The 15,135-nt window shown below is 43.4% G+C and overlaps 1 protein-coding gene across 4 annotated transcripts in view; it reads right to left on the bottom strand.

Moving 5' to 3' along the window:
- Positions 1 to 15,135, bottom strand: part of ADGRL3 (adhesion G protein-coupled receptor L3) — a 675,925-nt gene that overhangs the window by 260,534 nt on the left and 400,256 nt on the right. For all 4 annotated transcript variants that reach the window (XM_066612512.1, XM_066612511.1, XM_066612509.1 and 1 more), the window contains exon 6: positions 776 to 1,576. In XM_066612512.1, coding sequence (XP_066468609.1) covers positions 776 to 1,576 — 801 coding nt within the window. The remainder of the gene's footprint in view (positions 1 to 775; positions 1,577 to 15,135) is intronic.

The following is a 15,135-nucleotide window of genomic DNA, read 5'->3' as shown; positions in this document are numbered from 1 at the left end:
TTATCGAATCACTTCAATGTTCTGTACAATGCAGTGATGGGTAACCTATGCTAGTGGGCATAGGTTAGTGGGCATGAGTAGCCCTCCTCTATCTGAGTGGGCTGCAATACTGATATTGGGCACATTGATTGCGCTGCCATCCAGTGACTCCAACAATATTATGGGGGGATCTGGCAACACTATATATGGACAACTGTTAACAAAAATGTCTTACAGGTGACACATAGAACCCCTGGCGGCCACAGGCTGCCCACCATTGATCTATTGCAATACTGCCAAGCCTGATAGATTGCAACTCCCCAAAATTCTCAGACTGGGATTTTCTTCCCCCAGGTCTGCGGCCTGAGATCCTCTCAACAAAAGATGCTATGAACTAGAGTCATGTGTTCTAACCCCTAAAGTTCCCAAACTGTGAGTCCATGTCCACCTGTGGGTCATGACCCAATTTTTGGTAGGTCACAAACTGACAGGGCAGATTAGGTTATGGGCATCAAGGATTTAATATCCTGCTACTGGGGGGGGCAGCACTGCAGCCCAATCCCCATTATAGCCACAGAGGCTTGAGAGGCTGGTAAAGTGAAACTTTTTTTAGGTGAGACTGGATGGATGCTAAAACATTTGGGAACCACTGCCCTAAAGGCATGTTCCAAACATAATACTGCTATCGGATTGTGAATCACCCACAACACATGTCATCTGGCACGAAACCATAGCCCAGCTTGGCTACAAATTCAACGTACAAGACTGCATGAGTCAAAATCCAAAGCAACCTTACCTGTTCTGCTGTCCAAAGGTCCAAAATCCAAAGAGTACTTCACTACATGATAGTTGTTCCATACATAAAGAAGGTTGTCCCTGGGGTTATAATCCACAGCAGCAATATACTGGTATGAGTTGGGAAAAGGAACATCCACCACACTTTCCTTGCTCTGCTCAGTGTTGTAAATATAATCTATTTTATTTCCTGTCGCTTCGTTGTCATCATCTTCATACACAGACTTCACCACATACAAAATGCCACAGACCATGAACGCGTTGGAAGCCGACCTCTTGTCGTAAGAGGTGTCCCAGGTCCCTTCAATCCTCAGGGTATAAGGGTTCAACTGACTAATGACAATTCTGCCGTTGTTCTGCTCAGTTGCATAGATCACCCAAAGGCCGTTCTCATCCACAGCCAGGTCTATATCTGACTTGCCTCCCCATCTGTATGGAGAAGTGTCGTGATAGTTGGCATTAGCAATTATGGCTTCCCCACTCTTTATTCTTGTCCGTAGATCAAATTTGACAATATTCCTTGTCCGCTCTTTGTTGAAAAACAAAGCCCCGTCATACACCACAAACCCTGTGCCGTCTACCCGGTGCGGCAGCTTGTACGTTGTTGTTGGTCTCCCTGCGATGAAATCGTCCTTAGAAGAGTACTCTGTGAGTGTGTCAGTTCTATATGGGGTCCATGGCATGTAGTAAATCTTGTCCGAAGCCTGCAAGGGATCCTTACACCAGGCTCCTGACTGGTGGTCAGATTCAAATAAATGTTCACTCTGATATACTCCTTTTAGTAGTCCAGGGCAAAGAAAAACTGGAGGAAGGCAAAGAGTTAAACAAAGCAAGTTACTGGATGCTCTGGTGAGTCTATGTATCGCATTTAAACATTTATAAATCAGGAGCAAAGGGGGAACTCGAAATAAATTCAGGCTCCCTTAAACTCTGAAATGAACCAGAACGGCTTCTTACATTACAAAGAGTAGGGAAAATTCAGAGGAACTGTTCTACGTTCTTTTTTTTTTCTTTTTTTTAAAGTTCCTTGGTGAATCTTCCACTTTTGAAATTATATACTTAACAGATACTGCTGCAGAGCAAAGAAAAATCCCTTACCAACAAAAAAGGCGCTTAAAAGCAAATAGGAGGGAAACAAAACGATTGCGGCTCAGTGGTTTGAATAACGAAAAGACTGAGAAGCTGCCACAGCAACAACTTACAGCATGCAGCCACCCAAGTAAAGAGCGCAATGAGTGAATAAATATGTCAAGAGGAAGGAAGAAAGGAATGACAGAAAGGAGGAGGAAGAAAAGCTCCAGGGAGGTAGGCTGCGATCAGTTTAAAAGTACAGATGTATAGAAATATAGAAGAATTCAAGCGTTAAGCCAGTCGCAACTGTCAGGATGAACCAGCTGAAATTATCTGCTGCAAGGACTTCAGAATTATCTTTACATTCTTCCCTCCCCCCCAAAAAAAAGTATGGTTGCCAAACCAAATTATTAGTTGCCAATCACTTTGCAGTTTTAAAATCGTAATTGTAAAGTGCTGGTGTTGATATGAGACAAAAGATTTTGAGTTAAGAAAAAAAGAATTATTACACTTTAAAAAATTAATCACTGTATAAGCAAAAGGAGGAGATTGTCGCCCCATTCAGTTGTAGGCTTCTGCACATACACCTCCCTAACTAGAAGAGAAATATTGCATGGCGACAAATTCTGTGTTTGCAGATTCTCAGCTATATCCAAAAGCGGGACCTGTGGGAGCAGGAGCTCTATAAAGTGGAGACCTCTGGATCAGCCAATTAGAGGGGGGTGTTGTATCCCACCCTGTTCCTCCCTCTCTGTTAAAAATAGTTCATAGACAAGATTCTAACTTCCTTTAAAGAACTCTGCTCAGTCCAGGGTTGTCAGTTCTGTTGACTGCAATGGCAGCGTTAAAGATCAGTATGGCTCTTCTCTCCAAGTTCTCTCCCTGGTCCTGGTGTTCACTTTCCCTTTCACCTTCATCATTTTAACCCCCATGGAAGTGAAATGCTCCCTGCTGCTGCAAAGCCATTGAGGTGAGCAGAGGCTCTCTTCTCCTTCATCCCAGTAGTGGAAGGAGTTGCAATTGGCACTGTGCAAAGGACATGGTTAGATTCGCTCTGTGCAAACAAGACATTAGCAGTTCTCATCTGCTCAGCAACTGGGCATTTGATCAGATCCAGGAATCACCCAGGCACGCAAAGAATGAGAAGTGCAATACCCAACCAATCTCTTTGGGTATGATAATTTGAAGAAACTGGAGGGTACCTTCCATGGGGTACTGCACCCTTATAAAGGCTGTTTGGCTTGGGGGTAATGATGACATTATGAACCTCCTTGACTCTTAACTGAATTGGCAGAAAAAGGGCAGGAACCAGGAGTGGACCGACCTGCTGGTATGGAGCCTGGGTTTTCACTGTAGGGTGTGTGTGGGAGTCTGAGGCGACAATCCTATGCACACTTTCCTGGGGGCAAGCTCCATTGAACATAATGGGACTTACTTTTGAGTAGACCTGCTTAGGATTGGGCTGTGTCTATAGCTGCTGATCAAGTTATTGTTTAAATTTAAAACTGTGGCCTTTTGACCCAAGAGCATCCCTTGAGTCTTATTCAGAGTCCAATCCTATGCATATCTGCTCAGAAGTAAGTCCCATTATAGTCAATGGGGTTTATTCCCAGGATAGACTTGTAGCCTTAGAGCGCAATCCTGAGCTCAGACCTGTGCCGGAAGGCAGGTCTGTGAGGCTTACCGCTGGACCAGCACCTGTGCTAGTCCAGTGCGGGCCAGCGCTGGGCTAGCACTGGGCGGGCGCCCGTCCTCTGCTGCTCGGTGGTTTCACAGACCACCAAGCCACGGCACAGTAAGCGGGGCGGGGAGGAGGTGTTCCGGGGAGGGGGGAGGCGTGGGGAGGGTGGAGAGAGGGCGAGCGGGTGACGTGCCTGGGAGAGGCAGCGGGGAGGCAGGAGGTGGGTCCGGTTGAGCTCAGTGCGCTACACAAATGCATTCACCTTACCATCGACCTTTTGGTCAGCAGTTAAGTGAGTAGCCCCACTGCATGGTTGCTTCCCTTACCCAGGGGAAGGGGACAAAAGTTCCCTTCTCCTGAGGAGCGGCCTGCGGCAGGCTGAGGCATGCAGGATGCGGTGGCAGCTGTTCTCAGCGCCGCTACACCCATGCACCCTGGGCAGCTCAGGATTGGGCTGCTAGTGTGAGGGCCAACCTGCAAGAAGCATGGCACCTGCACATGCAAGCGTGCACATGCACGTACATGCCCACTTGCAAATTATGTAATGCTTTCCCATAAATTGTACAAAGGAATACATTTTAATTTTTTTAAAACAATCCTTTAAAAAAGAAGGGTGGTGCCAGCAAGCCTTTCCAGCAAGGAGGTGACATGTTAGCATTGCTGAACAGCAGATAAAATTCAACTTTTAGCCAACAGATTAACATAGTGAAAGTTAGTGATGAAAAAACTTGAAATTAAGCATTAAAATGTTACAATACTGTATCCCATAATTACTGAGAATGGGTATATATATATATATATATATATAAAAATATGTGAAAGGTATTTAATTACCTTTTTGTTCCACTTCTATTGTAGAGAAAGAAGAAAGCAAGAAAGGAGAAAAAGAGAATAGGTTAATGGTACTGTACTGGCTAGGCACTTTTCTTTTCCTCTTGCGCTGAAGTATCAGTTACTGTGTAATTTGCTCCTGAATAGGATGTATTCATTATGATGTAAGGCCTTTTTGTAAATACAAACCTAGCACGTATCAGCATGTTACGACAGTGTAAACAGCATGCAGCATCTTATCCAAAACATATTCAAGTTAGCGCACAGGCTGCACATGTTTTGGTGGACCAAGAATTATGATCCCAGTGAACAAAGTATGACTCAGAACTCTCAATTTCAAATTGCCTTGTCACCAAAAGTTCCCAATATGATCTTAGCAAAGATGGAAAGCTCCTGCAACGGTGATTTCATGAACAGAAAAATAATTTTGAAGCAAAAGCAAACAGTTTTTATTGCCACGACTTAAAAATAATGACTGCAGTCACCTGATGAAAAAAACTTAGCCAATTTGTCTCATGAGTGAATTGATTGGTCACTTATTTCATCAATTAAACCGACATATATTTGCATACAAAAAGCCCTAGTTCAGAAGATAGATAATACGTTGTTTTAAATGATGCACCGTGGCATCGCCCTCGATGTGAAAAATGAGAAACTGCATCTCCCTGTAGTTTTTGAAAGTACTTGTATTTTTTTAAAAAAAGTTTTAAAAAATCTGCTGCCTAATTAAGCAGGGGCAACATTTTTAGTAGATTTAAATTGTTCAATGAATTAATCTAGTTGATAAACCTCCTAAATGTTTCTGCATCAGTCATCATGTCCTCCTGTTTTGATTGTACTGCAACATTCTGCTTCATCTTCCAGTACTTGTAGGTCTAAAGCAGTTTCAACTCTTTCACCTCACGATGCACTGACGAGGTGCTAAAATGTTCAGGGGACAACATTGGTGTTTTGACAGTTGACAAGGCATACTGCGCTGCCAGCACAGGGGGAACTCACATCCCCCAAAGTCCCTACTAATAAACGGCTCTCCCCCAAACTCTTGCTGTAACCTGTGTGCCATTTGTGGCACATCAATGTGCTGTGGCACATGGGTTGAAAACTGCTGGCCTAAGGATTGTCCTGTTTCCATCAGGGCCCTTTCCAGATTACCAGCTTTACGCAGTACATGAGTAACACATTAGCTGTCAGGCAGGTTATGTTTGAACTCATAAGTACTATGGGCAACAACCTATTTCTTAATGGAGGAGTTCATATTTACCTTAGCATGGTTCAAGCATTGCATAATGGCAAAGGGAAAAAAAAGAGCTCTTGACTCCTCCACCCTTTTATTCAAGTGTTCTACGCAACATCTGAAGTGGGAACTGCACTCTTCAACATTTCACAGTCAAAAACGGGGACATTCTTATACAGAGGCATCAGTGGTCAGTATAGTTAGGCAGGTGTCAAGGCCCCAGCCCCTCTCCACTATGAGAACATTTTAATGTATTCTGCAGATGTGAAATGGTAACGTCACAGAATTGGCGCATGCAAGTCATCCACCCCAGAACTGTCAACTTAAAAAATCTGCTTTAAAGAGAACTGACTGTAACTACAATCAGCCTTTTATCAGATATCTGATTATCAGACCGCTGTAACATCAATTGTAAATCGAGGATCTAGAATAGGGGTCCTGAAACTTCTTATGTTGGAAATCCACTATGTTGTCCGTTGTGGATCTGGGGCCTGCCAGAATAAAATGGTGCACGACCAGTACAGGTACATTGTGGCAAACAGTTTAGGAAACACAGCACAATACTGTCAATGACTCTGGACTAGCGTGCAGGCATCCCTCAGAAGCGATGTCCAGGTTGTGCGCCATTTTATTCTGCAGCTTCCTGGCCTCGGTGGGCCCCGTGTCCCACTAAAAATCAGGTTGTGACCTATGTTTAAGAAATGCTGGAAGATCCAGGACATTACACCTGACCACTTCAATTATGTCTCAGAGAAACTGGTGAACATTCTTTAAGTTAGAATTGTCAACTTGAAACAGTTACGTAACTAAAATTATCAGAAATGTGATCATCGTGCCACATCAGTGGTAAGTAAGGATGTAGCAGATCCAGGAAGTTACAGACCTGACAGTTTAATTCCATCTCAGATAAACTGGCCAACATTTCTTTTTAGTTGCAATTGCTAACTACAGAAGAACTAGTTTTACAGATCGAAAATCAGCATGCTGTCTTGCCTATTCAGCGTCTTAGAATTCTTTAAGGATATCATCAAGCATGGAGACAGAGGTGGTCTTTGGGTGATTTATCCTTGGATTTTTAAGCCTCTGAGAAAGTTCCTTGGCTAATGCTCAAAAGGAAACTTAGACCAAAAATGGGATAAGGGAGATTTTTAGTTCTTTCCTGACGGGTGCGATTCCTACACTTGAAAAAAAATGGTCTGATCAGCTTCAGTTGTAATCTCCTTTCCTCCACTGGTGGAACTTGAGTAAATCGTCTGCTGCTGTATTGGCTATGCCGGTAGAACAGCTCTGGCAGAGTAACGATATCTGCTGGAGGCCCCCAAACAGGGCAGAGACATGGGCATTTCAGTGCAGGTTCCCCCCCCCATAGGTTACCTGCACTGTGACATCCTTGTGTCACACACATTGTGTGTGGTGTGTGTGTGTGTGGGGGGGGGTGAGGTATGTTGCTGTCAGTGGGGCATCTCCCCATCTATGCCTGGTCTAAGCGGGGGGTATCAGCATGCCACCTGTGACCGATACATGCTGGCAGTGTTGCCACGGACTGCAAGTGGGGCTGCATCTGTCTGTATTTCTCAGCTGTTTTTTTTTTCTACTTCTGTCTTAGACTAATTTAGGATCCTGCCCACATTAGGTTGAAATTATACCAGCATAACCAGGACATAGGACTAAGAAGGATCGCATGGCCTAAGCCAGTAAGAAAAAAGGAAGACTATATGAGAGTTCTCACTGTGGAGAGAAATAAAGAGCCTACACTATAAAGGTGTAGTGTAGAACAGTACTGGACTTGGACCAGGCTCAAAACTCTGCTCAGCCATGAATGGTAACAGGAAGTTGTCTTCCCTGGATTGCTGAAAGGCCAGGCTAGCCCTTTCCTGCTTTCACAACGTTCACAAACGATGCATCCCAGAACTTTAAATGCAGCTTTAGCATCACTTTTGGCCTTTTTCCCCTTGGAGGAAAATTAGAGTTTGGCCGTACGTCACAGCTGTGCTTTCTTTGCTGTACTGCAATTCATCACCTGTGAAGCTCTCAAATCACCGTCTTCAGTCCAGAGGAGGTCAGAAGCAAATCAAAAGCATGACTGCGCTATCTTGTGAGCTGTCTCTGGAGGCCATTTTCCTTCTTTTGATTAATATAGCTCCTATTTAATCTGCACAAGGAAAACATTTGATCATTCTGATGACACAGATTGCTTCTGCAGCTGCCAGAACCAAACCATGGCAAATATCATTCAAATATATTTATGGTCCTCATTAACCAAAATCTATTGGTTGCTCGGCAGAACTGAGTGTCCCCAAACTCTCTCTTAAGGGTTTGAGTACAAATAATACAAAAAAATATTTTGTTCTTGTAAGCGCGTACAAGCAGGTATGGTTACACTGGCAGGGAGTTTTGAGTATGTCTCCCACACACTGTAGTTTGGGCTATGCACACAAAAAAGTGGCCATCGGTCTCTCTACCTCCACTCCTTGTTCCTTCCTTAGTTCCTTCAAACTAAGCAGGACTTGGGAATTATGCCGGTAACACTCCCAAAGTGTATCAAATGTTGTGCTTTGTTGAAAGGGACTGACGAAGGAGAAGGGTAGGGGTTTGGGGCAGAACTGGCTTTAAGTCAATTGGACCAATTGCTTCCAATTGGGTCCTGTGCCAAAGGGCCACCGCCCCCACCACGCTAGGGTAATCTTTTTGAATTTTTGAATTGTTTTTTCTAAACAAAAAATAAAATGTAATATCTTTACTAAATCATTTCACAGTCACGAAAACGAATGGTTTCGTAGCTGTTTACAGTTTGTTTATTTACTTGTAGGCTTACACGGATGCAATTTTATATTAAAATGTATTTAGATCTATTTGGTCCAGGAACTTACACAAACACACTTTTTAAGCACATATTTTGATTGTTTTTCATTCTACCTCACAGATATAAAGTCTATAATAAATTTTATTTATGTCCCTAAGGACGCAATCCTCACCCCTTATGTCAGTGCTTTCCAGCACTGACTCAAGGACAATGCAGCTCTGAGGGAAGGGAACAAACATTCCCTGACTTTGAGGAGGCCTCTGTGAGTGACACCCAACTGCAGGATGCAGCACACGTCCCATGGGCACCGCTATGCCAGTGCTGGAAAGCACTGACATAAGGGGTTAGGTTTGCTCCCTAAGATTCTACAGACTTTGGCTGTGAACCTGGGGTGCAACAAAACCTTTTTTTCCAGTTTGGTCCTATAGCACCAAAAGCCAGCCCTGGGTGGGGGTAGGATTGTCACCTTCTGAACCATGGCAGGTTAGAAGGAGGCTGTGAGAGACTTGGCAAGGAAAGCACACTGACGGCCTGATCCTATTTGGGCTGTGCTGGCCCAGTGCCTGCATGCAGTGTTGCAAATGTGCTATAAGGCATACCTACAATACTCTGCGTGGGTCTGGCATAGGCAGAGGATGAGAGACTGCCGCTAGAGCTCTGGACAAGTGCCAGGTGGTAGAATAGTATGTCTGGGTGGGGAGGAGGCATTTGGGGCAGAGGGGGTGGGGGGAAAGCATGGTGGGGGAGGGAGCAGGGTGGGAGGAAGGTGGAGACAGTGGCAGGCTCTGCCACTGTATCCTAACCTTCGTCCTGACCCAGGAGACCCAACGTGGGTCTCCTCAAATCTGCACCCCCTCAAGAGCAGGCACTGATCCATGGTGACCCGTTGGGGCTGCCTGGGGATTACACGGGGCAAGGAAGTGTACACCCCGAGTAGATCCTGCGCTGCTTCCCAGCCCCATGGGATGCAGCAGTAACCATTTCGGCGTTGCTGCAACCCTCGGCGCTGGGAAGCACAGAATTGGGTTGTGAGTCTCTTTGCTGCTGCCCACTACCCATTATCTGATGTCAGCTGCACTGTTCACATCAACAGTGGGCCAGCCCTGACTAGAATTCTTTGGGTTTCAGCCCTTTCTCTGAATCTTGAAAAGTTTAATCTCTGGTGAAGAAGGGGATCATCTTGATTCAAGTGCACAAATGCTACTGCTCTACTTCCCCTTCCATCCCTTCCTCTTATCTGAGCAGCCAGGTAATAAATGTTGCTAAGTGTGTTTGCTACACTCCTGAGACTGTCCTTTGACAAGTCCCTTCAGATCTACAGATCTATTCACTCAGATTCAAGATCTCACTCCATAGGAGGCTTCTTTGGGCCTGATCCTATACATCTGAGAGGGGTGTAGGGCAAAGGGGGGGCACACTGCACTCTGTCGTCAGGGTAGTTTGTGGCAAGTATTAGCAGCTAAGAAAGAGGAAGGAAAACATCTGGAGACTGAAGAGTTCTATGTATAGAACAATGTTGTAAAGACCCATATTGTGTCTAAGACAGCCTACCTATGTAAACCACCTTGAGTAATATCTGAGGAGAAATCTGAGGATGAGACAGGTGGTAAGTAAGTGAGTAAATAATGAATGAATGAATGAATTAATGAATTAATGAATGAATGCTAGGACAAGTGCTGTTGTCGAATTAGTCCAAAAATTATCTGCTGACTAGGGTCAGCATTCTTCATGAGCTGTACTCCCCAAAAGTGCACACAAAACTCCAAATTGAAACCTTACCAGGAGAAAATGCTACAATGCTATTCCTGGATACACATCTTAATATTGCAAGCTTCAACTGATTAAATGATGCAGTTCTTCAACTGTGAAGAGAGGAGTCATTTACAAGTGGAATGTGACTGTTACTCATCTTCTGTGCCTTTCAAATATGTTGAGAAACAATTTTAGTTCATATTCTGAATAAGCATGCGGTAGCTGGGAAGCTATTTTTGAAGACTGAAAACAGTTTGCAGAATGGATTAATTAAAACCAGCTATTCTTAAAAAGAATTATTTCATTCAGAATATATTTGCCTAACAAACTTCAGCAATATGTGCAAAAATGAGCAAATTAACTATTATGAAAACAGTTACCCACAATTTGAAAGGCAGTGATTTTCTGAGTTTTTAATTAAGATTGCCAACTGGAACAGGGTAGTTTAAACAATGCATAACATCAAACTACACAACCAGGAAAAATGTTGGTGTGATACTGATGGCTGTCACTTGGTGTATGCCCTGATATATCTTTTGCTAAGGCCCAATCAGCACTGTAGGAGAGTTGCCACAAGAAATGGTTTATGAACTAGTTCTTGCTGTATTACGCTCTATAAGATGAGCTTTGGTTTTTCAGATGGTAATTCAAGACTCTTGCACTTACAAAACCCTGCATCTGCCAGCTCCTGCACAAAGCTTAATGCTTCACCCTCTCGTTCTCACCACACCCTGCTAACTATTTTGGCCAAATCAAGTGGCAAGGCATTACTCTGTCTCCATCCTTTCACCTCTTCCAAAAGAAGGATAGCCTCATTTACTGCAACCACAGTTCTTCCTGCCAATAGGTACTGTGTTAGGACCACAACTCCACTTCACCTCTTTGTTGTTGTTAAAAGCATCTTATCTACAAGTTGGCAAAAGAACAATTTTCCTGCAATTCTGTGAATTTGGTGATTTAATGTGATAGATCATCCATCTCTCCATGATCACAGTAAATGCCCTAATAGATTACCCCAACTTGCTTTAAGTTCACAAACGGATTCAACAATGCGTTCAGAACCTACCTACAGATTATAAGCAGCTTATTTTCTTTGGCAGTGGTTCTCACATATTTAGCACCGGGACCCACTTTTTAGGATGAGCATCTGTCAGGACCCACTGGAAGTGGGAATTTGTAACAATCCTAGGCTGCAATCCTACCCACACTTACCCAGGAGTAAGTCCCATTTACTATCATTGTTAAAAGCATATGCTCAGTAGCCTGTTTAAAAGTACAGGTCTGTAACATTTCCCCAAATGCAGTCACATACCATGAGAGCATCAAGTCTAATATAGCAAAAATAAAATATTGAAATGAATGGGGACCCACCTGAAATTGGCTCACGACCCACCTAGTGGGTTCCAGCCCACAGTTTGAGAAACACTGTTCTATGGTATAATCTTTGTGAAATGGGTATATAGTTACAATGGTACACATTAAACACACAGACACACACCAAACTTTGACACTGACCAAGCAGGTGGAAGCACAGTGTAAGACTATTCAGTTCAGCCGAATAATGGAAATCAAAGTGCAGCTTTCACTCAGATAACCCAAGAAGCACTGAAAGCTCTGGGGATGTGCTACAGACTGGCTCAGTCATTATGTGTTTGTTAGACAACTGTGCTAACAGCTGCTGATCTGAATGCCCTCTTGCACAGTGCTTTAAACTTAGCCTGCCAAATGCACGTCAATGAAAATTATTCTTCTTTTGGGAACCATATGTGAAATGGAGTCCACTGGAGAGTAAGAAGAGGGAAGTCCACGCAAATCCCCATTTCCTGAGGACTACTATTTTCTCTACAGTGACATCACTTTGAAGTTGCGGGACCAGACTGACTCTGCATATACAGCAAAGGGGCGGGATGCGTTTTTAGTTTGAGTTATATTTTGTCCCAGTCCTGCACAAGCGTTTTGGGGGGGGGGGGGTGTTAGGTTAGCTCTGTCTGAGTTGTGACACATGACCAGGACTTGGATTAAAAACAAAACAGATAAAACTTTGAGAGGCATTTAAATATGATAAAGCAATATGATTTGGTTCAGTTAACATTATGAGTCCATTTCAAAAGAACAGACCGTATTTCTGCATGTGATTTCTGCATTTCCTATCATGTTCATAATGACTCAACCAGTTTGGAAACAAGCTGAGAGGAGTTTGTCCATCCCTGCTTGAGTCTTGACCCTTGGAGGGAATGCAACCTTTCCCCCCACTGGGTTATTCAGCAAAGTACCCGGGAAATGGTTTTCTCATGTGCTGCCACAGTAAGTAATAACAGATCATGCAGCACTTACAGCCAAAACCTCCTTCAGCAATTACAGCACTATTTTCCTGTTAAAATGTTGTTTCCAACAATGATTTTGCAGCCCAATGGAGCATTCCTGATTAGATTTTCAATGATGCTACACACATCAAGATTTTCCATGCAGTACCCTTTCTACGCTAAGAGAAAAGTATGAGGTTTCCTATTCAGCATTTTTAACAAGCACATTCTGCAGGAATGATGGGACGATGTTGTCAGCAGCATCTCTGTTCCAAAAGGTGGGCATCAGCTCTTGACCAAAGGAGACAGGAAAAGGCTTACGTGAATTCTTTTGAAGAGGGAGAACTGCATAACGGCATAATGTGATACTAACAAAAAACAAACAAACCAGTCTGGAAGTGGCACAGAATTTGGCAGGAGCCACTTTCCACTGCTGTAGCTTCCTAGATGCTGCTGCTGCTGCAATTCCAGTGGAACTGTGTGCTAGAACGCAATTCCACTGGCATACTACCCAAACAGAGTGGAGAGATGGGTGTGACAGGGAGGGCTTACCAAATTCCAGTGACTGGAGTCACTTCCTAGGGTGGCCATTTTCAACCTTTTTCTTCTCATTGTACACTAATAAGGCACTAAGATTGCCAAGGCACACTGTTAGTTTTTTGAAAATTGATAAGGCACACCACGCTGCTGGTGGGGGGCTCAAATCCCCATTGGCTCTGCTAATACATGACCATCCCCCAAACCTCTATGGCTCACCTGCAGACTAGTCTCAGCACACCAGTGGCCACAGTGATTGAAAATGGCTGTCCTAGAGTCTCGAGTCAAGTCCTGAGTCTCCTTGACTCCTGAGTCACCCATGAGATCAAACAGCAGCCGCTGCGATTTGTCCAGGGCCAATTTTTGAGTCATTTTGACTTGAATCCAAGTCTCTACAGGCATCTCCCCTACAAAGGAGCAGAGAACAGAACCTTCCACCAACAAAGCCCACAGCAACAATGATCAGTGTGATTCCAATTACTCCTATATGGGGTTGAAATTGTGACAATGTGAGCATAAGTCACTATAGTGCAATATTGCCTGGCCCAAACACAATTGTTTTAAGTGTGTTCAACTTTGTCTTTTCTGTGTCTTCCGTGTGCAGACTAACAAACTTCAGTTAAAAAAAAATACTTGCAATTTATATATTTTGTACATTTTCAAGAGTGAACAATGCTGCAGAGCATACATTCCTGAGGATGTATACCCTATACCAGTGGTTCCCAAACTGTGAGCTGTGGCTCCAGGGGAAACCATGGAAACAAGCCAGGGGATCAACTGAATCGTCACAGAGAAAAAAAAACTCACCATATAGGATTGTAGCCCTAATGGGGAGCTGTGGTCAATGGCCCAGTATGTCAAAGGAGCCACCAGCTGAAAAAGTTTAAAAAATATAGGACCACTGTCCTATACTGAAACCAACTCACAAAACAATAGTGCAAATAACAGCTGACAGTGCAATCCTATGGGCCTCAATACACTGGTTGCATGGCTTTAAGATCATAACTACCCGTAAGTTCCCCGTGTCAATGGATCTTGGAGATAAGACACTGCTTGACACTCTACATTGGTACGTTGCCTGGGATAGAACAGTATGATGGCAGTGCTACTCTGCCAGCGAAAGAGCTGAAAATGTTTGGCAGCAGGGACTAATGTAATGTTGTCAGGACTACACTAGTTTATGGAGAAAAAGAGCAGGCTTTCAATGGAAGTTTTTCTATCCTTACAGTAGCAGAAAGGAGGGTATAATATAGTTTGATTCAAAATTGATTCCATCTGGGAACTAATATTACAGTGCATGCTTTCAAATTTTGGTTGAGAAGTGATGCTGCCTGGTAAAACTCAGGTGGGAGCATGTCTTCTGTGCTTTTCATTCAATATTAAGATTTGTTCTTTATGGATCTCTCAGGATTCCAAAAATATTCTAAATGACCGTTTTAATTTTAAGTAAAGCTAGTTTCACACACACACACACACACACACACACACACACACACACACACACACACACACACACACACACACTTTACTATGTATATTGTGCTTTTCAACTGTGCATTTGCACAGCTTATTGCATTTATTTTCTTGTAACAGCTGCAATATAAAACCTGAAACCTGAAACAAAATTAAAAGGTAGGGAATATATATTAATTTCTTTTTTTATAGAAAGCAGCGAGGGCCAAAGTAGAATATCTGAGCCTGTACAACAGGAACCTGAATGTCTGTATTTTTAACTGCCGAGAGTAGCCACGTGGGCCCCCGATACAGATCAGGACCATGGCAGTGAGTGGCTCCCTGTTAGCAATTTGATTCTGATACTTTCAAAAAGCTGGATCACTGTCATCTTTTTCTCACATAAACGTACAATATTTGATATTCTCTAGTGATTGGGTAGTTTTGTAAAGTTAAATATGTTTATTAAAAATCATTGCTTAGTGGGCCTGCTGTTCAAATGTCAACTCTTAAGTGCTGTTTAAACACAGGTATCGAAGGAGAAGTGTTAATGATTCCCATCAACCTCAGATGTACTAACATTGATTTCCTTTCACCCATCTTACAGAAGGGAATCCAAGTTGCCATTACACTGTCCTATGCACTTAAGGTTATTGGAACTGGTCCTGAAGGTAAATACTTCGAGCACTGTAGGAGT

The sequence above is a fragment of the Tiliqua scincoides genome, chromosome 2 (assembly GCF_035046505.1).
Source record: "Tiliqua scincoides isolate rTilSci1 chromosome 2, rTilSci1.hap2, whole genome shotgun sequence".
NCBI classification, from domain to species: domain Eukaryota; kingdom Metazoa; phylum Chordata; class Lepidosauria; order Squamata; family Scincidae; genus Tiliqua; species Tiliqua scincoides.
The sequence above is the reverse complement of the archived record's forward strand: the minus strand, read 5'-3'. Positions and strand labels throughout refer to the sequence as shown.